Source organism: Nerophis ophidion, linkage group LG23 (genome assembly GCF_033978795.1).
Source record: "Nerophis ophidion isolate RoL-2023_Sa linkage group LG23, RoL_Noph_v1.0, whole genome shotgun sequence".
Classification (NCBI taxonomy): Eukaryota; Metazoa; Chordata; class Actinopteri; order Syngnathiformes; family Syngnathidae; genus Nerophis; species Nerophis ophidion.
In genome coordinates, this window is record NC_084633.1 from 26,391,431 (window position 1) to 26,414,152 (window position 22,722).

Consider the following 22,722-nt stretch of genomic DNA (forward strand, 5'->3'; position numbering starts at 1 on the left):
TCAGTGAGAGCTTTGAATGGTTGACCAAATATTATTTTCCACCATAATTTACAAATAAATTCTTGAAAATTCCTGAAATGTGAATTCCTGGATTTTTTTTTACATTCTGTCTCTCACAGTTGAAATGTACCTATGATGAAAATTACAGACCTTTGTCATCAATTTAAGTGGGAGAACTTGCACAATCGGTGGTTGACTAAATACTTTTTGGCCCCATTGTGTCTATTATAAATATATATATATATATATATATATATATACATATATATATATATATATATATATATATATGTATATATCAGCCAAACTTTAGAACTTTCTGTATTACTTGCATAAGGTTGTTTGGAATGGGTCATATGCACAAATGCTGTGCTGTATACACTTCAAAGTGCAATTCATGGCCGTTACCTGTAATTACTCATGATGACCACAAGCTGGTGGCAAGTTTGCAGCAATTATACTGTTAGATTTTTCAAATGTAGTCACTCTTTGACTCGGGGGGCCAAAATAAAAACGCCAGTGGGCTGTAGTACGGACACCCCTGGTCTACGGCTCGTGTGATGTAAGTACACTCAGGATGAAGCCATTTATGTCTGAATCCTGGCAATAAGTGTAGGAGAAAATGTTGAAAAAGATCATTCGCATAAAAGGGTTTGAAAAAATAAGCCCGACCTTGATAGTTTTTTTCTTTTTCACCATTGCCACAGGAGTTTATTTAGCTGCTGTGTATGAGGCAGCATCTCCAAAGGTGTGTAAACATGCAGTCCATTCAAGTATTACTTACTTCACCAGCATATGTGCTGTCTACTTCTAAAGTGAGGCGTGTCAACCAACAGGTGCAAGTGCAAACATAAATATACAGCCACAGAAGACCAAATCATTGACATCATTCCCTTTCACCTTTCAAGAGGAGTTCATCCATGGAACTTTGCCCTTCACTCAGCGTTCTGGAATGACATTAGCATTTCATCAAGTCACCTTCCGACCCATTGTTCCCTTTAAATGCTTTAAGAACACACGTCTTGGATGGGATCAAATAAATCAGCAATTACCCTTCCTCAAAGGGCCACTTGAAACATTCGTCGACCTGCTCTACATAATTACGGAAAATGGTCGACTTTGGCCAAAAATGTCCTTAAAGATGAAGAAAACATAATTACTTTCTACAGGAAACTTCCCGGCAAGAACAAAAGAAGAGTTGAAGGGAGGACGGAGCGACAGCCTGGACTGTAAATGTGGAACAAGTGTACACTCGGAGTGTCCTCATCCCATACTGACTCACCATAATAGCAAAAAAATATAATTCTATTTTAGTCAAGTCATCTGTGGTAGGCTATGGACAACTGGGAGGTGGCAGCTACACAACAGCTCAGCACACAATAGCAAACAAGCTAAACAAAAATATGTAATATGTGTCCTTAATTAAATGATATTGCAGTCTTTAGTTAATATAAACAAGTATGTAATAGTCGTTGTTGCATATTACAAACCGCAAAAAAAAGTGAAGTTGGCACGTTGTGTAAATGGTAAATGAAAACAGAATAAAATGATTTGCAAATCATGTTAAACTTATATTCAATTGAATAGACTGCAAAGACAAGATACTTAACGTTCGAACTGGAAAACCTTGTTATTCTTTGCAAATATTAGCTCATTTAAAATATATATATATATATATATATATATATATGCCTTGATTGGATTATCCAGAGAATAGTGCTCGATACCGTGGTAGAGCGCAATATGTAGGTGTGGGAAAAATCACAGGACTACTTCATCTCTACAGAACTGTTACATGAGGGGTTCCCTCAATCATCAGGAGATTTTAAAAATATTAGGTGAGCTCGGGCCCAGCCAAGCCGGCGGCGTTTCTGGATGTTGTTGATAAATGGGTTTGGCTTCGCATAGTAGAGTTTTAACTTGCACTTACAGATGTAGCGACCAACTATAGTTACTGTCAATGGTATTATGAAGTGTTCCTGAGCCCATGTGGTGATATCCTTTTCACACTGATGTCGGTTTTTGATGCAGTACCGCCCGAGGGGTCAAAAGTCCGTAATAAAATCGCTTACGTGCAGTGATTTCTCCAGATTCCCTGAACTTTTTGATGATTTAACGGACCGTAGATGGTAAAATCCCCAAAATTCCTTGCAATAGCTCGTTGAGAAATGTTCTAAAACTGTTCGACATATTGCTTGCAAAGTGGCGACCCTCACCTCATCCTTGTTTGTGAAAGAATGAGCATTTCATGGAAGCTGCTTTTATACCCAATCATGGCACCCACCTGTTCCCAATCAGCCTGCACACCTGTGGGATGTTTCATATAAGTGTTTGCTGAGCATTCTTCAACTTTATCAGTATTTATTGCCACCGTTCCCAACTTCTTTGTCACGTGTTGCTGGCATCAAATTCTAAAGATGATTATTTGCAATAAAAAAAAATGTTTCTCATTTTGAACATCAAATATGTTGTCTTTGTAGCATATTCAACTGAATATGAGTTGAAAATGATTTGCAAATCATTGTATTCCGTTTATATTTACATCTAACACAATTATATATATATATATATATATATATATATATATATATTTACACATATGTTTTCCACGCTTGCGTTCACCTTCTGCCTAAAATCAGAGGAAGGTAATAAAATGTTGACATTTCATGTATTTGTCTTCTGCTCCTTTCGATAGCTCATAAAAAATAATAATAATCATCCGAGATCGGCCGTATCGCGCAGCCCTATAATATCGTATCGGATCAATATCGGTATCGGCCAATAATCAATGCTTCAAAATCGTATCGGAAGTAAAACAAAAAATAAAATAATAAAAAAAGGTTGCATCATGACACCCCTAATGACACCATATCGCAATAGTTATTTTGGTGTCTATTCTACTTTGCAAGGAACATTTAAAAATCCTGACATTGACAATAAAAAAGCTAAAAAAAAAAAAAAAAAGTAGTCTTTACATGGCGGTGAGTTCAAGTACGTTGTGTGATTACTGGCTTTACATTTCACAGCAAGTCATTATCCCTTCAGAAGAAAATCCAAAGCTGGTCATTTAGCTGGTGCAGACTAGGCGAGTGTAACAGCGTGAGTAGGAATGCACAGTTCAGTTAGAGAGAGGAGAGAGCAGTTCAAGGTCAGTCGGTTCTCTGCATCATCCTCATCCTCATCTTCATCCTCCCTGCTGGGACTCTGCAAAAGAGGGAGTGCATTGGAGTCAGGTGCAAAATATGAATGGACACATCTGCAGTCATGCCTTTTTAATCACTGCTAAGGGCAACTTTAAATGAACATGAATTCATCCAATAATTTCATAGTTATTGCATAAAATACATGTAAATAATGTTGTTTTTTTAAGAATACCTGTAAAGATGAAACAATAACAACCCATATGATGTTGACAGGTGTTTTTTATCCAATATAGTAGCCTTGAGTAGCAATGAGTACTGCTCACATTTGAACCGCTACGGTAACAATTCCCGGCACCTGGGAATCGATACCAGTACTTAACGGTACCAATTGATGGCACTTTTCGTCTGTATTAATAAATATTCTTTTTGATGATAAAATAAAATCTTTTTTATTGCAACTTCTGAAAATTACCTGATTATATCTGTGATATAGTGAAGCCGCAAGTGTTTCTATTTACTGTGTGTGTATATATATATATATATATATATATATATATATATATATATATATATATATATATATATATATAGACAGATATACACAGACATATATATAAATACATATACACATATATATACATACATACACGTATATATATATATATATATATATAAATACATATACACATATATATACATACATACACGTATATATATATATATATATATATATATATATATGTATATATATATATATATATATATATATATATATATATATACGTACATATACAAACCCCGTTTTCATATGAGCTGGGAAATTGTGTTAGATGTAACTATAAACCGAATACAATGATTTGCAAATCCTTTTCAACCCATATTCAGTTGAATATGCTACAAAGACAACATATATGATGTTCAAACTCATAAACTTAATTTTTTTTTGTGCAAATAATCATTAACTTTAGAATTTGATGCCAGCAATGCGTGACAAAGAAGTTGGGAAAGGTGGCAATAAATACTGATCAAGTTGAGGAATGCTCATCAAACACTTATATGGAACATCCCACAGGTGTGCAGGCTAATTGGGAACGGGTGGGTGCCATGATTGGGTATAAAAGCAGCTTCCATGAAATGCTAAGTCATTCACTAACAAGGATGGGGCGAGGGTCACCAATTTGTAAGCAAATTGTCAAACAGTTTTAGAACAACATTTCTCAACGAGCTATTGTAAGGAATTTAGGGATTTAACCATTTACGGTCCGTAAAATCATCAAAAAGTTCAGAGAATCTGGAGAAATCACTGCACGTAAGCGATGATATTACGGACTTTTAATCCCTTGGGCGGTACTGCATCAAAAACCGGCATCAGTGTGAAAAGGATATCACCACATGGGCTCAGGAACACTTCATAAAACCACTGTCAGTAACTATAGTTGGTCGCTACATCTGTAAGTGCAAGTTAAAACTCTACTATGCAAAGCCAAACCCATTTATCAACAACATCCAGAAACGCCGCCGGCTTGGCCGGGCCCGAGCTCACCTAAGACGGACTGATGCAAGGTGGAAAGGTGTTCTGTGGTCTGACGAGTCCACATATCAAATTGTTTTTGGAAATATTCGACATTGTGTCATCCGGACCAAAGGGGAAGCAAACCATCTAGACTGTTATCTACTCAAAGTTCAAAAGCCAGCATCTGTGATGGTATGGGGGTGTATTAGTTCCCAAGGCATGGGTAACTTACACATCTATGAAGGCACCATTAATGCTGAAAGGTACATACAGGTTTTGGAACAACATATGCTGCCATCTAAGCGCCGTATTTTTCATGGACGCCCCTGCTTATTTCAGCAAGACAATGCCAAGCCACATTCAGCCCGTGTTACAACAGCGTGGTTTCGTTAGAAAAAAGAGAGTGCGGGTACTTTCCTGGCCCGCCTGCAGTCCAGACCTGTCTCCCATGAAAAATGTGCGGCGCATTATGAAGCGTAAAATACGACAGACCCCGGACTGTTGAACGACTGAAGCTCTACTTAAAACAAGAATGGGAAAGAATTCCACTTTCAAAGCAACAAAAATTAGTTTCCTCAGTTCCCAAACGTTTATTGAGTGTTGTTAAAAGAAAAGGTGATGTAACACAGTGGTGAACATGACCTTTCCCAACTATTTTGGCACGTGTTGCAGTCATGAAATTCTAAGTTATTAATATTTGCAAAAAAAAAATAAAGTGTATGAGTTTGAACATCAAATATCTCGTTTTTGTAGCGCATTCAACTGAATATGGGTTGAAAAGGTTTTCCAAATCATTGTATTCCGTTTATATCTACATCTAACGGGGAAACGGGGTTTGTAAGAATCGAATTGTGTGGTGACCATAAATTCCCAGCACTTGGCACAAATGGTGACTCGGCTACCGTTGGAAACACTGATGTATCTTTTAGAATCCTAGCACGTACCCAATCTGACGTCCTCCTCCTCACCACTCACAGCAGCAGAAGGAGCATGACGACCCCTCAGGACTGCGGAACCTCCCAGAGCTGGGCGTGTCCGTGCACGCCGCGATAAACGCGTGGAGGTCGCTGACGCGTACCTGCTCCTGTGTTTGCGCCTGGTGAAGGCCGCAAAGAAAAACACCTGTCACTCCTCCCATTTTAGGTTATTTGTCCAACGGCGGGAAGCGAGCGTTGTACCATGATGGTGTCGTAGGCTCCGGTGATGAGCGCGATGAAGAGGGACAGCACCATGTAGATGAAGAGGGAGATGAAGGTGTACAGGTAGACCTGGCTGAAGATCCAAACCAGCGTGCCGGTCTGCTCCATCTCGGCGAACGTCACAAACATGTCATCGCCGTTAATCAGCGAAAAGAGGCACTCTGACACCAAGGGCAGGGAGCGAAACTGGAATAGAAGCAAACCATAAAAGCACACACATTGCTTATTTTGTATTTATTTTTGTACACACAATAAAAACTGCTAATTTACAATGTAGGGTTGTACAGTATACCGGTACTAGTACAGTATCGCGGTACTAATGACTCAAAAACGGTACTATACTCTGTTCAAAAAGTACCGCTTCCCCATATAATTTTTTTACATGCATGACGGCGCGTCGTCGTCACGTTGCTGGTTTTACAAGCAGAGGAGCATGTTCGGCAGTGCACACGCACCGAGTACTTACAAGCAGACACAGTGTGTAGACAGAAAACGGAGAATGGACTCATTTTGGCTTAAAAAGTAAAGATAAAGGTGAAGTCATAATCCTGAACTCAGGAAGAGGTGCTTTACGACATGGCTAGCTAGCAGCTAACATCCATCTGCAGTCGGCAGTGTTTTAGCTGCTTCTAAATCACTAATCCTCGCCTCCATGGCGACAAATAAAGTACCGTATTTCCTTGAATTGCCGCAGGGCATATAGTATGCGCCTGCCTTAAATTACTGCCGGGTCAAACTCGCTTCGCAAAATAATTAGCGCATGCTTAGTATTACCGCCTGGTCAAACTTGTGAGGTCACAAGTTACACTTCCCCTGACATCATTTTCAAAATGGAGGAGTATGATTTCAATACCGGTAAAGGGAAGAAGATTAAGAGCTATTCAGTAGGATTTAAGGTCCAAGCTTACATCACACTAAATTTTTTCTGCATGCCTTTGGTAAGTGCCGGAGTGAGAAGAGGTTTTAAAATAATTAGCGCATGCTTACTTTTACCGCATGCCTTTGGTAAGCGCAGGAGTGAGAAGAGGTTTTAAATTAATTAGCGCCCCGGCGGCATTTCAAGGAAATACGGTAAGTCTCTTACAAGTACCATTATCACTGGAGGACGAGGAATAGCTAAACATACTTCAGTACACACCGTAGGAGGATAAAATAGTTCACCGGCGTCACAATGTAAACAAATTCCATGGGTGGGTCTACACCAGACATCCACTGTAATGAAGTGAAGTGAATTATATTTATATAGCGCTTTTCTCTAGTGACTCAAAGCGCTTTTACATAGTGAAACACAATATCTAAGTTACATTTAAACCAGTGTGGGTGGCACTGGAAGCAGGTGGGTAAAGTGGCTTGCCCAAGGACACAACGGCAGTGATGGCGGAAGCGGGGATCCAACCTGGAACCCTCAAGTTGCTGGCACGGCCGCTCTACCAACCGAGCTATACCGCCCCAATTATGCGAAGTACAGGACCGTATCTAGTCGATATTTTTTATTGTCACAAAATCTTTTTTGTTCATTTTTTTAAATTCATAATATATTCATAAATTCAGGAAATATAATCCCTGGACACCTGCGATGAGGTGGAGACTTGTCCAGGATGTACCCTGCCTACCGCCCGAATGCAGCTGAGATAGGTTCCAGCGACCCCCCGCCACCCCAAAAGGGACAAGCGGTAGAAAATGGATGGATGAATGTCTCTGGACACATGAGAACGTAAATTATGACCAATGTATGATCCTGTAACTACTTGGTATCGGATTGATACCCACATTTTTTGGTATCATCCAAAACTAATGTAAAGTATAAAAAAACAGAAGAATAAGTGATTTTTACATTTTAACAAAAGTGTAGATAAAACATGTTGAAACAGAAAATAAGCAGGTAGGAGGATACAATGGCTCACCGGCGTAAAAATGTAAACAAACGCCATTGGTGGATCAACACCTAACATCCACTGTAATGATACCAAGTACAAGAGCATATCTAGCCGACACCACTATGATTACCTCAATACTTTTTAGCATCACTTCTTATTTTGTTTTTTTAAAATTCATATTATGTTTATAAACTCAGGAAATATGTCCCTGGACACATGAGGACTTTGAATATGACCAATGTATGATACTGTAACGACCTGGTATCAGATTGATACCCAATTTTCATCCAAAACTAATGTAAAGTATCAAACAACAGAAGAATAATTGATTATTACATTTTAACAGAAGTGTAGATAGAACATGTTAAAAGAGAAAGTAAGCAGATATTAACAGTAAATGAACAAGTAGATTAATAATCCATTTTTACAGTTTGTCCTTTGTAATGTTGCCAAAATAATAAGGTAGATAAAGGACACAATATGTTACTGCATATGTCAGCGGACTAATTAGGAGCCTTTATTTGTTTACTTACTACTAAAAGACAAGTTGTCTCGCATGTTCACTATTTTATTTAAGGACAAACTTGCAATAATAAACATATGTTTAATGTACCCTAAGATTTTTTTGTTAAAATAAAGCCAATAATGTATTTTTTGTGGTCCCCTTTTTTTAAGAAAAGTATCAAAATGCATCGAAAAGTATCCAAATGCATTTTGGTGCCGGTACCAAAATACTGGTATGAGACAACCCTATTACAATTGTATTTAAGCGTACATTTCTTAGTATAGTGTTTCTCAACCATAGGGCCGGACAACCAAAAAATATATTTTTCTCACTGAAGCGTTTTAATGCCAATTGTCAAAAGTTTGCAACTGTCTGTAAAGACAGTAAGCATTTGATAATGATAATCTTCAATAATCCTCTCTGAGTTGCCACTTCATCATGGTGGAGGAGTTTTGAGTGTCCCAATGATCCTAGGAGCTATAGTGTCTGGGGGATTCCATGGCTCTTGGTAGGGTCCCCCCAGGACAAACAGGTTCCTAGGTGAGGGACCAGATTAAGAGCAGCTCAAAGACTTCTATGAAAATAAACAAACAAGGACACCGTTTTCTCTCGCCCGTTTTCTCTTGCCCCCCTCTGGAGCCAGGTCTGGAGGTGGTGTGTCACAAAACTTAGCGAAGGTCCCCCCTCCAATGGGCTCACCACTCACAGGGGGGTGCATAGAAGTTGGGTGCAATGTGAGCTGGACCGGATCCTTGGCTATAGAAGATAGCTTTTGGGTAAGTTAAACATCACCTCACTTGGGGGGTAGAAGCCTAAGCTGGTGCGCAAAGTGGAGTAGTTGAGGCTGGTTTTAGTCGGACGCACTTCGACGCAGAGCAAGGGCTCTGGAACCAGTCCTCTCGAGAGGTGCCGGACTCTCTTTCACGCTTGCATTGCAAGCAGTGAGCGGCGACGGGCGAGGGTGGCAATACTTGTTGCTGCGCGGCTCAGAGCCTGTAGGTTGGAGTTCAAACCAGTAGACGAGAGGGAAGCCTACCTTCACCCTTCGAGTGGGGGGACGGGTTCAGACTGTTGTTTGTGCACCAAACAGCAGCTCAAAGTACCCACTCTTTTTGGATTCCCTTAAAGGAGTACTGGAGAGTGATCATCCAAGTGATTCCCTTGTTCTGCTGGGGGAGAAGAAGCCTAAGCTGGTGCGCAATGTGGAGTAGTTCAGGCTGGTTTTAGTCAGACTCACTTCGACGCAGAGCAAGGGCTCTGGAACCAGTCCTCTCGAGAGGAGCCGGATGTTGCGATCTGCTGCTCAGATCTTCACGTGTTTGTTTTTTCATTCTGTCTGACCCGTTTATTTCCTGTTTTTATCCATCACTATGGTTACACATCAGTCCACCTGCTAGTCTCGCCCCGCACACCTGCTAATAATTATCACCCTCCTATTTAAGCTCACCTTTTCTGTTCACTCATTCTCGGATCCTAATTTGCCCACGCGCATCAGTGACGACTCTCATCATTCGTATGTATTTTCTCGCTAGCTCTCACGCCAAGCCACTTTATTGTCTAGCTTTCATGCTAAATGTTTTGTTTACTTTTTCTCTTTACACCAGTATTTTTGTTCATAGACTTTTGTTATTAAATACCCTTTATCTTACCTATGCTGTGTTCTGCTTCGACGCATCCACGGGAAAACCACACCGGCATTACAATGCCGAAGAAGAGTCTTCACAGTAGGATCCGAGCATTAAAAAGTTTTTCCGCGTCTGGCAACCACGAGGAGACCTTCGACGAAGGCACATGGAGGGTATTCCGAGCGATGGAGGCTGAAACTCTCCGATGCAATCCAGACGAAAGCATGATGTGGGACCTGGAGGGAAAACTGGTTCCGATCGATGCTTCCGGGAGCGGTGAGTTTCCCTCCCGCAGCGCTCGCGCTCGTCCGCGTAGGCGGAAGCCGCGAAGTATGGCTTCGTCGGGCGACAGTGACTTGCCCACTCCATGTCTCCCTCCTCACGAACACAGCAACCTACAGTCAGCACACAAAACCCCTACACCATTGTTTGGGGACCCAATAACACACTTTGCTAACAGTTTTACCGACTGGGCAAATTCCCAACTTGTGTCCCGCGCAGATGACGTCATTTCGTCGACGCCCCCCGGTAACGCAAACCCGTCTTCCGATGATGACGTCATCAACAAGGAATTTTTTGGGGAAGATTCGTTTTCTCAGCCATTTTCAAATGACAATAACATTAATAATAAGATACAAAAGTATCAGGATATTTTTTCTTATTATTCTAGTCAACCTCAGTCACCTAGTTTTTCTTCTAACCCACCGTTTAAACCTCATTCTCTGCCCAAGTCCAAGGTTTTTTCTCCCTTTTCAAAGGGACACTCTGGACAATATAGAGGGGAGGGGTCTGCCCGCCTCCAAACCTCCCACCACCCTCCCTTATGGTCAGTCCCTGACCACAGGGAACGGGTCTGGGATTCCCGTCTGGAGGGGGGGGCTACGGCCTATAGCTGTGTTGCGGAGGTAGGGCAGACGCTACCTCTTCTTAAAACTGCTAAACAAAAACCTCCATGTAGGCCACCTTTACCTGTTTTTCGGCCCGCTAAACGCTTAGCTCCTCCTAGTAGACCTCCTCCACCTGTGTTTCCCCCGGCCAAGTCTCAAGGGCCTTGTAGACCTCCTCCACCTGTTTTTCCCCCGGCCAAATCTCAACGGCCTTGTAGACCTCCTCCACCTGTGTTTCCCCCGGCCAAGTCTCAAGGGCCAAGTAGACCACCACCGGTGTTTACCCCTGTTATACCACTACGGCCTCCTAGACCTCCACCGGTGTTCTCCCCGGTCAAGTCACGCCCTCTTAGACCTCCTCCACCTGTGTTCCGTCCGTGCCCTAGTTCTAGTTTTAGTCACAGTCTCTCTCAGAGTTCGAGTCCCAGCCTTCTTCGTAGCCCATGCTCTAGTCCTACTCGTAGACCGACTTGTAGACTGAGTCGTAGTCCAAGTCCTGGTCCGAGTTTCCGTTCTGATTCTAGTTGTAGTCCTAGTCTTTCTCGTAGTCGTCGTAGTCCTAGTTCCACTCGTAGACTGATCCGTAGTCCGAGTCCTGTTTCGAGTCCGGTCCCGAGTCTTGTTTCTTGCCTTTGTAATATTAGTACTGATTCCCCTCGTGGTCTTAGTCCGAACCCTAGTCCTTACCCAAGTTCTTGTCCGAGCCCCAGTGTTACTGTAAGTCCTAGTCTTTGTCCTAGTCCTTGCCCGAGCACCAGTTTGATTGTTAGTCCCAGTCCTTGCCCAAGCCCTAGTTTGACCGTTTGTCCTAGTTCTTGCCCAAGCCCTGGTATGACTGTAAGTCCTGGTCGTTGCCCAAGCCCTTCTCAAAGCACTAGTGTGATTGTAAGTCCTGGTCCTCTCTCAAGTCCTTGCCCGAGTCCTAGTGTTTGTCTTATCACTCATCATAGTCCTAGTCCTGCTCACAGCCAGTCCCCTAGTTCTCCTCGGCAGACCCCTGTGCCTGCTCCTCGGCTGAAGCCGACTCCTGCTCCTCGGCTGAAGCCGACTCCTGCTCCTCGGCTGAAGCCGACTCCTGCTCCTCGGCTGAAGCCGACTCCTGCTCCTCGGCTGAAGCCGACACCTGCTCCCAGTCTGGTTCTCACACCAGCACATGACTCTGATCTGGTTTTCACGCCAGAATTAGACTCTCGCCTGGTTTTCACACCACAAAATGTTTCTAGCCTTGTTCTCACGCCAGTTTCAGACTCTAAACTGGTTCTCACGCCAGCACAAACTCCGGGGCTGGAGCCCACACCAGCGCCGACGACGGGGCTGGAGCCCACACCAGCGTCGACGACGGGGCTGGAACCTTCACCTGTGTCGACAGGGCTGGAGCCCACTCCAGTGCCAGCTCCTCGACAAGCGCCGGTACCAGCTCCACGCCGCCAAGCACTGCCGACGAAGAAGCTGGAGCCCACACCGGCGCCGACGACGGGGCTGGAGCCCACACCGGCGCCGACGACGGGGCTGGAGCCCACACCGGCGCCGACGACGGGGCTGGAGCCCACACCGGCGCCGACGACGGGGCTGGAACCCACACCGGCACCACCGACGACTCCTGCGGCTCCCAGGCCGCCTCCGACGACTCCTGCGGCTCCCAGGCCGCCTCCGACGACTCCTGCGGCTCCCAGGCCGCCTCCGACGACTCCTGCGGCTCCCAGGCCGCCTCCGACGACTCCTGCGGCTCCCAGGCCGCCTCCGACGACTCCTGCGGCTCCCAGGCCGCCTCCGACGACTCCTGCGGCTCCCAGGCCGCCTCCGACGACTCCTGCGGCTCCCAGGCCGCCTCCGACGCCTTCTTCGGCTGCAGCACCCGCATCATCCTCGCCAGCTGCACTCGGGCCTGCTTTGGCTGCAGTCCCCGCACCCTCGTCTGCTGCTTCCAAGCCTGCTGGGATTTCGGTGCTGAGGCGTCGTCCACCACGTCGACCACGGGCGTGGCCTCTGCGAGGTCATCCTCCTCGCCAGATACTCCCTCCTCCATGTCGGCCACGGATGTGGCCGTGCCCGGGTCGTCCGCCTCGCCGGGCACCTCATCCTGCGAGGCGGCCACTAATGTGGCCTTTTCGAGGTCGCCCGCCAAAACTTTTTCGGCAGCAGCGTTCCACCCGCCGCCGCCACATGATGTGTCCTCGGTGGATTCGGGGACATGCGATCTGGCGACCCTCCACCGTGGCCTCCCTCCGCCCTCCCTTCGTTTGTGAACTTTCTGGTTTTGGGGAGGGGGTTCAAGTTTTGTTTGTTTTTTAAGACATCTGGTATCTGTCTTTTGTTGGGGGGGAATACTGTTGCGATCTGCTGCTCAGATCTTCACGTGTTTGTTTTTTCATTCTGTCTGACCCGTTTATTTCCTGTTTTTATCCATCACTATGGTTACACATCAGTCCACCTGCTAGTCTCGCCCCGCACACCTGCTAATAATTATCACCCTCCTATTTAAGCTCACCTTTTCTGTTCACTCATTCTCGGATCCTAATTTGCCCACGCGCATCAGTGACGACTCTCATCATTCGTATGTATTTTCTCGCTAGCTCTCACGCCAAGCCACTTTATTGTCTAGCTTTCATGCTAAATGTTTTGTTTACTTTTTCTCTTTACACCAGTATTTTTGTTCATAGACTTTTGTTATTAAATACCCTTTATCTTACCTATGCTGTGTTCTGCTTCGACGCATCCACGGGAAAACCACACCGGCATTACCATGCCGAAGAAGAGTCTTCACACCGGACTCTCTTTCACGCTTGCATTGCAAGCAGTGAGCGGTGACAAGCGAGGGTGGCAATATTTGTTGCTGTGCGGCTCAGAGCCTGTAGGTTGGAGTTCAACCCAGTAGACGAGACGGTAGCCTCCCCTCACCTTCGAGTGGGGGGGCGGGTTCAGACTGTTGTTTGTGCACCAAAGAGCAGCTCAAAGTACCCACTCTTTTTGGATTCCCTTAAGGGAGTACTGGAGAGTGATCATCCAAGTGATTCCCTTGTTCTGCTGGGGGAGTAGAAGCCTAAGCTGGTGCGCAATGTGGAGTAGTTCAGGTTGGTTTTAGTCAGACTCACGTCGACGCAGAGCAAGGGCTCTGGAACCAGTCCTCTCAAGAAGTGCCGGACTCTCTTTCACACTCGCGTTGTAAGCAGTGAGCAGCGACGGGCGAGGGTGGCAATACTTGTTGCTGCGCAGCTCAGAGACTGTAGGTTGGAGTTCAACCCAGTAGCCTCCCTTCACCTTCGAGTGGGGTGTCGGGTTCAGACTGTTGTTTGTGCACCAAACAGCAGCTCGAAGTACCCACTCTTTTTGGATTCCCTTGAGGGAGTACTAGAGAGTGCTCCCCCAGATGATTCCCTTGTTCTGCTGGGCGACTTAGACGCTCACATTGGCAACAACAGTGATGCCTAGAGAGGCGTGATTGGGAGAAACAGCCACACGGATCTGAACCGGAGTGGCGTTTTGTTATTGGACTTTTGGGTTCGCCTCAGATTATCCATAACAAACACCATGTTCAAACATAAGGGTGTGAATATGTGTACCTGGTACCCGGACACCCTAGGCAGTAATTCGATGATCGACTTTGTGGTTGTGTCATTAGATTTGTGGTCTCATGTGTTGAACACTCGGGTGAAGAGAGGGAATGAGTTTTAAACCAACCACCACCTGGCAGTGAGTAAGCTCCGATGATGGAGGAAGATGCCGGTCAGACCCAAACGCATTGTAAGGGTCTGCTGGGAACGTCTAGCAGAGTCTTCTTTCAGAGATTTTAAAATTCCTACCTCTGGAAGAACGTCAAACATGTCACAAGGGAGGCGCTGTACTTTGAGTACGAGTGGACCATGTTCCGTGCCACTATTGTTGAAGGAGCCAATCTGAGCAGTGACCGCAAGGTGGTTGGTGCCCGTTGTGGCAGTAATCTCAGAACCCGCTGGTGGGGAAGGATGCCGTCAAGCTGAAGAAGCAGTCCTATCGGATCTGTTTGGTCTGTGGGACTCCGGCGCCAGCGGACGGGTACCATGAGGCTAAGCAGCTTGCGGCTTTCGCAGTTGCAGAGGCAAAAACTCGGACATGGGATGAGTTCAGGGAAGCCATGGAAAACGACTTCCAGACGGCTTCTAAGCAATTCTAAACCACCAACCGCCGCCCCAGGAGGGGGAAGCAGTGCACTGTCAACATGGTGTATGGTGGGGATGGTGTGCTGCTGACCTCGATTAGGGGTGTTGTGGATCGGTGGGAGGATTATTTCGAAGACCTGTTCATTTCCAAGTACACGTCTTTTTATGAGGAAGCAGTGCCTGGGGTATCTGTGGAGGGTTCTCCCATTTCTGAGGATAAAGCTGTCGAGGTAGTTAAAAGCTCCTCGGTGGCAGGGCCAAAGGGCTCTGGATGCTTTTGGTCTTTCTTGGTTGAAGAGATACTGCAGCGTTGCGTGGACACTGGGGGCGGTGCCTCTGGATTGGCAGACCGGGGTGCTGGTTCTTCTATTTAAGAAGGGATACCGGGGAGTGTGCTTCTACTAACGTGGGATCGCACTACTCAGCCATCCCAGAAAAGTCTATTTAGGCGGACTGGAGATGAGGCTACGCTGGATAGTCCAACGTCGGAATCAAGAGGAGCAGTATGGTTTTTGTCCTGGTCATGGAACTGTGGACCAGCTCTATACTCTCAGCAGGATCCTTAAGGGTGCATGGGATTTTGCCAAACCAGTCTACATGGGTTTTGTGGACTTGGAGGAGGCATACAACCTTGTCCCTCAGGAAGTCCTGTGGGCAGTGCTCAGAAATTTTGGGGTATTGGATTGCCACAATCAGGCGATCCGGTACCTGTATGATTTGCGTCAGAGCTTGGTCCGCATCCTTCCCTTTTCCAGTAAGACTCAGCCAGGGCTACCTTTGTCACCGATTCTTTTCATAACATTTATAAACCAAATATCTAGGCGCAGTCAAAGCGTTGAGGGGATCCGGTTTGCTGGCTGCAGAATTAGGTTTCTGCTTTTTGCAGACAATGTGGTCCTGCTGGCTCCATCTGGCAAGAATCTTTAACCCTCACTCTCGCAGGGATGAGAATCAGCATCACCAAGTCCGAGTCCATGGTTCTCGTACCATCTTCAGGTTGGGGAGGGGATCTTTGCCCAAGGGCAGGGGATCTTGGCCCAAGGGGAGGAGTTCAAGTACCTCGGAGTCTTGTTCACAAGTGAGGGAGGAGTTGATTGTGACATCGACAGGCGAATGGGTGCGGCATTTGCAGTTATGCGGACCCTGTATCGGCCCATCGTGGTGAAAAGGAAGCTGAATTGGAAGCCAAAGCTCTCAATTTACCGGACAATCTACATTCCTATCCTGACCTATGGCCATGAGGTTTGGGTTATGAACGAAAGAACAAGATCACGACTAAAAGCGGCCAAAATGAGTTTCCTTCGTTGGGTGGTGGGGCTCTCCTTTAGAGATAGGGTGAGAAGATCTGCCATTCGGGAGGAGCGTAGAGTAAAGCCGCTGCTCCTCCACATCGACAGGAGCCAGATGAGGTGGCATCAGGATCGGGATGTCCCCTGGAGGCCTCCGGGGAGGTGTTTAGGGAACGTCCGGCCGGCAGGAGCCCACAAGGAAGACCCAGGACAGGTTGGGGAGACTATGTTTTCCAGCTTGCCTGGGAACGCCTCTTGATCCTCCGGGAAGAGCTGGACGAGGTGGTTGGGGAGAGGGAAGTCTGGGTTTCCGTGCTTAGGCTGCTGCCCCCGCGACCCGACCTCGTTTAAACGGAGGAAGATGGATGGAAGTTGTTTTGTTGGACCTCAAATGTAATGCTTTTTAATGCCATTTAAGACCTTTATTTTCATAAACTTCATTTAATGACTTTTAATGACTCATAGAAACCCTGTACAAGAACAATAAAATCATGAACTTTGCTCAAAATACAGATCAATTTCATCATCTTGCCTGAGACAAGTTCAGTATGTTGTTAATTGTTCATCAACAATACCTCCTAAAATGTGTGTTATAGTTTTTCCTACCAAAAATACTTTTTTTTTTCCTAATATCAAGTGACGATTAATTAACTTTAAACCAACCAGAAGTATTGGAAAATTTGTCATTTTATTCTTTTGTGAAGCGACCAAGGATTTGACTGTGATATTAAAAGACAGATATCTTCTGCAAACATGTACATTCTTACAATTATATATTTTTTAATCGTTGACATGAATTAGAAATAAAACAGGGCCTGAAATGGAACCCTGAGTAACCCCAGAAAGATAGAAACGGGTCTTATCCCAGTCTGTTCAGGGGCTTAAAAAATGTACTGGATCCCCATTATACAAAACCCAAAACCAGTGAAGTTGGCAAGTTGTAAAATTCGTAAATAAAAATGTAATACAATGATTTGCAAATCATTTTTAGCTTTCATGCTATTGAATAGACTGCTAGACTGCAAAGACAAGATATTTAATATTCCAACTGAGAATTTTTAATTTTTTTTGCAAATAATCATTAACTTATAATTTAATGGCAGCAAAACATTGCAAAAAGTTGTCACAGGGACATTTTTACCACTGTGTTACATGGCCTTTCCCTTTAACAACACTCAGTAAATGTTTGGGAACTGAGGAGACCAATTTTTGAAACTTTTCAGGTGGAATTATTTCCTATTCTTGCTTGATGTACAGCTTAAGTTGTTCAACAGTCTCTGTTGTGGTATTTTAGGCTTCATATTGCGCCACACATTTTCAATGGGAGACAGGTCTGGACTAAAGGCAAGCCAGTCTAGTACCCGCACCTTTTCCTACGAAGCATTGTCTTGCTGAAATAAGCAGGGGCGTCCATGATAACGTTGCTTGGATGGCAACATATGTTACTCCAAAACCTGTATGTACCTTTCAGCATTAATGGTGCCTTCACAGATGTCTAAGTTACCCTTGTACATATTTTAAATAAGCTTGAATCCGACAGGATGAATAATTAAAGGTTGTTTTGAAAATGAGGCTACTCTAAGGTGTCCAAAATGGTGTGCACTACCTTGGTATGATACGGGCCCAGTACAATCCAGCCACAGAAGCAGTATCCCAAATATATGGCGGCCGCGCAGCAGCAGAAGCGGATGACATTGGGGAAAGCAGCTCGGAGTGTCACGATCAAGATCTGGGTCAGAAATAGAGAGGGAGGAAAGGACGAAATGATACACCTCCTTCAAATTAAAAGCAGAAAAAAAAGATTAAAGGCTTGTATTGTTTTGTGCGTGCATGTCTTACGTTGTATTTCTGAAAGAAGCTGAGATAACGGATGACTCCCAGCCATACCAACAAAGTGGACGTTCCCAGCAGGATGGAACACACGTCGTAGGATGATAGATTCTGTATCAAAACACAAAGATTTAACAAACAACAAGACTATCTTAAAGTGGCATCTTGTACTATTAGTAATAATAGTAATACACTTTTATCCCTGCTTGGCACTCAGCATCAAGGGTTGGAATTGGGGGTTAAATCACCAAAAATGATTCCCGGGCGCGGCCACCGCTGCTGCCCAGTGCTCCCCTCACCTCCCAAGGGGGATGGAACAAATGCAGAGAATATTTTCGCTACACCTAGTCTGTGTGTGTGACAATCATTAGTACTTTAACTTTTTATACCACATCTTTTGTTAAATTTGCTAGTATTTGCTAGTTTGAAGTTTCAGCAACGGCTCTTTAGTGCCGCCTAGTGGGTACCTGGAGAATTTTTTTTAAAAGGATTGAAAATGGAAAAAGATGGGGGGAACATTTTTTTTTGTTTGTTTTAGTATGTTCTTTGTTTGAGGACAAACATGACAAACCTTCCCAATCATTAGAAAGCCCACATGGTGGTGTGTATGCTTCACTGTTGAAAGTATTTGGTCAACATCGTTTTGTCCTACTAATTTCGGCAGTTCTTGAACTCACCATAGTGTCGACTGTGACGCAACAGTTTACATGTAATATCTTCCACTCCTTCCTTGTATCATTTTGTCCGCCAAATGTTTTATACTGTGCGTGAATGCCCAAAGGAGCGCTTTGTTGTTGGAGTGCTAATCAGGCATATTTGGTCAGTGCATGACTGCAAGCTAACCGATGCTAAAATGCTATTTAGGCTAGTTGTATGTACATATTGCATCATTATACCTCATTTGTAGGTATATTTGAGTTCATGTAATTTCCTTTACTTTTATCCTCTTTGTATATAATTTTGTTTTGTATGTTTCATCTGCATTTCAGATAGTTGGTTGTGTGCCATGTTGTTCCAGACCACAGCAAACATTACCTAGCTTGCCAAAGACTGTAATAAATCCATTATTAGAAGACAGCCTGCCATTTCCTTTAACTTGGACACACACATCTACACCTTTGGCCATTAAAAGTCAGTAATTTCCAGGAGTTTTCTCACCCTCTGAGTAGCCTTTGATTTACTAATGGTTTCTAATGTAAATTTCAACATTTCTGTCAGCTTGCGACACATAGTCATTTTGATAGTAGGCTATTATAGCTAATATGGACACTTACGTCATGTTTTGCCTTCATTATAACACTTATATAACTTTTACAGCTTTAGACAGATTTATTTTTTGTATTTTTGGTCCAATATGGCTCTTTCAATGTTTTTGGTTGCCGAACCCTGTGCTAGTTCTAAACCATATTTGTAAACTTTTCGATTTGCGAACTTTTCGATCACGCCAAATAGGAAACTGGCCCTGTTTACACTGCACACCAAATCAGATTTTTTTGGTCCTCAAGTGACACAGATCGGATTTTTTTGGGTCTAAACGCTCCAAAGTGCTTCAAATCGAATATTTTAGCATCAGGAGGTAGTCGTGAATCAGATTGGATTCTGATCTTTTCAAATGTGATTACAGTCTAAACGTAATGTGACCTGATTCGTCAGATTTGGGCGGGTAGGACATAAATGGCATGAATGGTTTCGGTGAGCAAATTGTATTTACGACGACCAAATTTCCAGTGCATCACTTGTCAATAGTGCACACATAATAGTCTATATGTAATATATATTTTGATTCCTTTTAACAAGACTCAGTAAACGTTTGGGAACCAAGGAGACCCATTTTGGAAGCTTTTTAGGCGTAATTCTTTCCCATTCTTGCTTGATGTACAGTTTAAGTTGTTCAACAGTCCGAAAGTCTCCGTTGTGGTATTTTAAGCTTCATAATGCGCTACACATTTGCAATGGCCAGTCTAGTACCCACACTCTTTTACTATGAAGGACCCACACTATTTTACTACGAAGCCACGCTGTTGTAACAAGGGGTTTTAAGTTGTATTGCTGAAATAAACAGGGGCGTCCATTATAACGTTGCTTGAATGGCAACATGTGTTGCTCCAAAACCTGTATGTACCTTTCAGCATTAATGACGACTAAATTTTCAGTGCATCACTTGTCAATAGTGCACAAATAATAGTCTATATGTAAAATATGAACATATATATTTTGATTCCAAAGAAAAAGCAATTGTTGAAGGACCGAAACTGGTGCTGTGGTTTATTTGTTTACATGTTACGTACACTGTGTAAGTTGTTTACGTCCATCCATCCATCCAATTTCTACAGCTTGTCGCTTTTGGTGTCGCTGGAGCCTATCTCAGCTGCATTCGGGTGGTGGGCGCGTACACCCTGGACAAGTCACCACCTCATCACAGGTAAGTGAGTTAAAAAATAAAGCTAACGTAGATCCACGCTGATGTCCGCGTTATTTATATTTAACAGCTAGTAAAAGATTAGAGCCCTCCCAAATAAATGTATACCTTATATTACTTTTATTTATGTTCACATAAAAAACTAAACATTTTAAGCTGTTGCCACTTTATTTTGTAGTAGTGGCAAAACCTCCTCCCGGTCAACTTCCTTTGTTTTATCGAAGTGCGCATGCAAATAACATCAAGGCCACATCGGGGCCACATTGGGGCCACATTGGGGCCTGTGTGTGATAACGCTGGAGTCTGATAAAGGCTCCAGTGTTGCTTGTTTTACGTTAGAGCTTTTATCCAATCAGAATTCAGCTAGCTAGTTGCCACCGCTGCAAGGATTCTGCCTTCTGACCCAACATTATCGGCGGGTGTGCGGTGTAAACGAACGAGGACATTCAGTTATTACAAAGTTACGATAGCCAATCAGATCACGAGTTGTTGACCGTAGCCCATGGTTAGGTTATACATGACTGTGATTGGATACTCACTTGTCATTCCCAAGTGAGTATCCAATCACAAGTTGTGGTTTGCAGAAACAGGAAGTGGCACCGGAGCTAGCAGAGAAATCAGTGTTTTAACCCACAAGGAAGGAGAACAAAAGGTTGATACGGTGGCAGATACAGTGTATATATTTGCAATGCTGCACCCGGAATCTAGCTAAGCTGTACCGGCTGTGAAAAGGGGAAATGCCCGCCCCTTACACTTGAATCAACCGTCCACGAGCAGTAGCCCTGGTCGGATGGGCGATACAAATTGTTTGCTTTTTTTCATGTTTAATATGTGTTTACAATTACCGTATTTCCTTTAATTGCCGCCAGGGCGCTAATTAATTTAAAACCTCTTCTCACTCCTGCGCTTACCAAAGGCATGCGGTAAAAGTAAGCATGCGCTAATTATTTTAAGACCTCTTCTCACTTCGGCACTTACCAAAGGAATGCAGTAAAAATTTGAGTGTGATGTAAGCTTGGACCTTAAATCCTACTGAATAGCTCTTAATCCTATTCCCTTTATGCGATTTCAAATTACCGGTATTGAAATCAGCCTCCTCCATTTTGAAAATAATGACAGGGGAAGTGTCACTCGTGACGTCACGAGTTTGACCAGACGGTAATACTAAGCATGCGCTAATTATTTTGGGAAGTGAGTTTGATCCGGCAGTAATTCAAGGCAGACGCATACTATAAGCCCTGCGGCAATTCAAGGAAATACGGTATTTTTGTTTTGACAGTACCACATAGCAGTGGCGGGCCGTGCGTTTCCCACCAAGGCCTTAAGCGATGTCTGACTTCAATGATTACTTCTCAAAATACCATCATTTATGTCACCACATGACCATTACTGGAGATTATGTCCTGGGTATGACTCAAAACTGCAACCGGTGATGAGGCTCCAGTTCGGGAGTTCTGGAGTTTACGCACAAACCAGGTGTCTATGCATGTATGTTTTGGAGGTCTTGAAAAGTCCAACCGGCAATGGATGCATGAACCTCAGTTTGGGAGTTCTGGGGAAGGTGGAGTTACCCCTCAGTCATAATTGCTCCCAGGTCTCCCCTGACCCGGGGTGGTAGCACCTGTCAGGGTCCCAGCTATGAGTTAAATAGCTTGCAGAGCCCGATGCCTTGCGGGACAGGCTTTTAAACCAAACTCTAAAGGTGAGATCCCTGAGAGAAACCTCCCGGACCGCAATTTCGGAAGGGCACTTGATATTTCTACGCACAATATCCCACCGGCCATCTGTTGCGGCGGTGTGCGAGCGGCACAGTCATCTTCGGTATGCCACTGTGTCAACCCTCACACTGTCAAGAGTGCGGATCAGCCCTTGCGCAGGGGCTTCTTCACAATAATCAATCACACACAAACCAGGTGTCTATGTACTGTATGTATGTTTTAGTGGTGTTGAAAATTCCAGCCGGCGATGGATGCATGAATTCCAGTTCGGGAGTTCTGGAGATTTGGGGAAGGTGGAATTACCCTTCAGTCATCATTGCTCCCTGGTCCATTCTGACCCGAGGTGGTAGCAGCTATGAGTTAAACAGCTTGCAGAGCCCGCCTCAAAAGTCTCTGCCTCCCGCTGCCTTGCGAGACAGGCTTTTAAATCAAAGGCTATAGATGAGATCCCTGACAGAAACCTCCCAGACCGCAGTTTTGGAAGGGCGTTTGATATTTCTACGCAGAATATCCGGCTGGCCATCAGCTGCAGTGGTGTGCGGGCGGCACAGTTGTCTTCGGTATGCCACTGAGTCAACCCT

The 22,722-nt window shown here is 44.3% G+C and overlaps 1 protein-coding gene across 2 annotated transcripts in view; it reads right to left on the minus strand.

The window, feature by feature from the left end:
* Positions 1–673: 673 nt before the first annotated feature.
* mcoln1b (mucolipin TRP cation channel 1b) overlaps positions 674–22,722 on the minus strand; it is a 68,555-nt gene continuing 46,506 nt past the window's right edge. Inside the window, exons 10-14 of one of the 2 annotated variants that reach the window (XM_061885411.1) lie at positions 18,014–18,115; positions 17,781–17,903; positions 5,835–6,041; positions 5,601–5,752; positions 3,059–3,204 (exon numbers count right to left, since the gene is read on the minus strand). In XM_061885411.1, the coding sequence (XP_061741395.1) occupies positions 5,621–5,752; positions 5,835–6,041; positions 17,781–17,903; positions 18,014–18,115 (564 nt within the window). In that variant the 3' untranslated portion in view covers positions 3,059–3,204; positions 5,601–5,620. Of the gene's footprint in view, positions 3,205–5,600; positions 5,753–5,834; positions 6,042–17,780; positions 17,904–18,013; positions 18,116–22,722 lie in introns of both variants that reach the window. The other variant, XM_061885413.1, reaches the window with a different exon arrangement.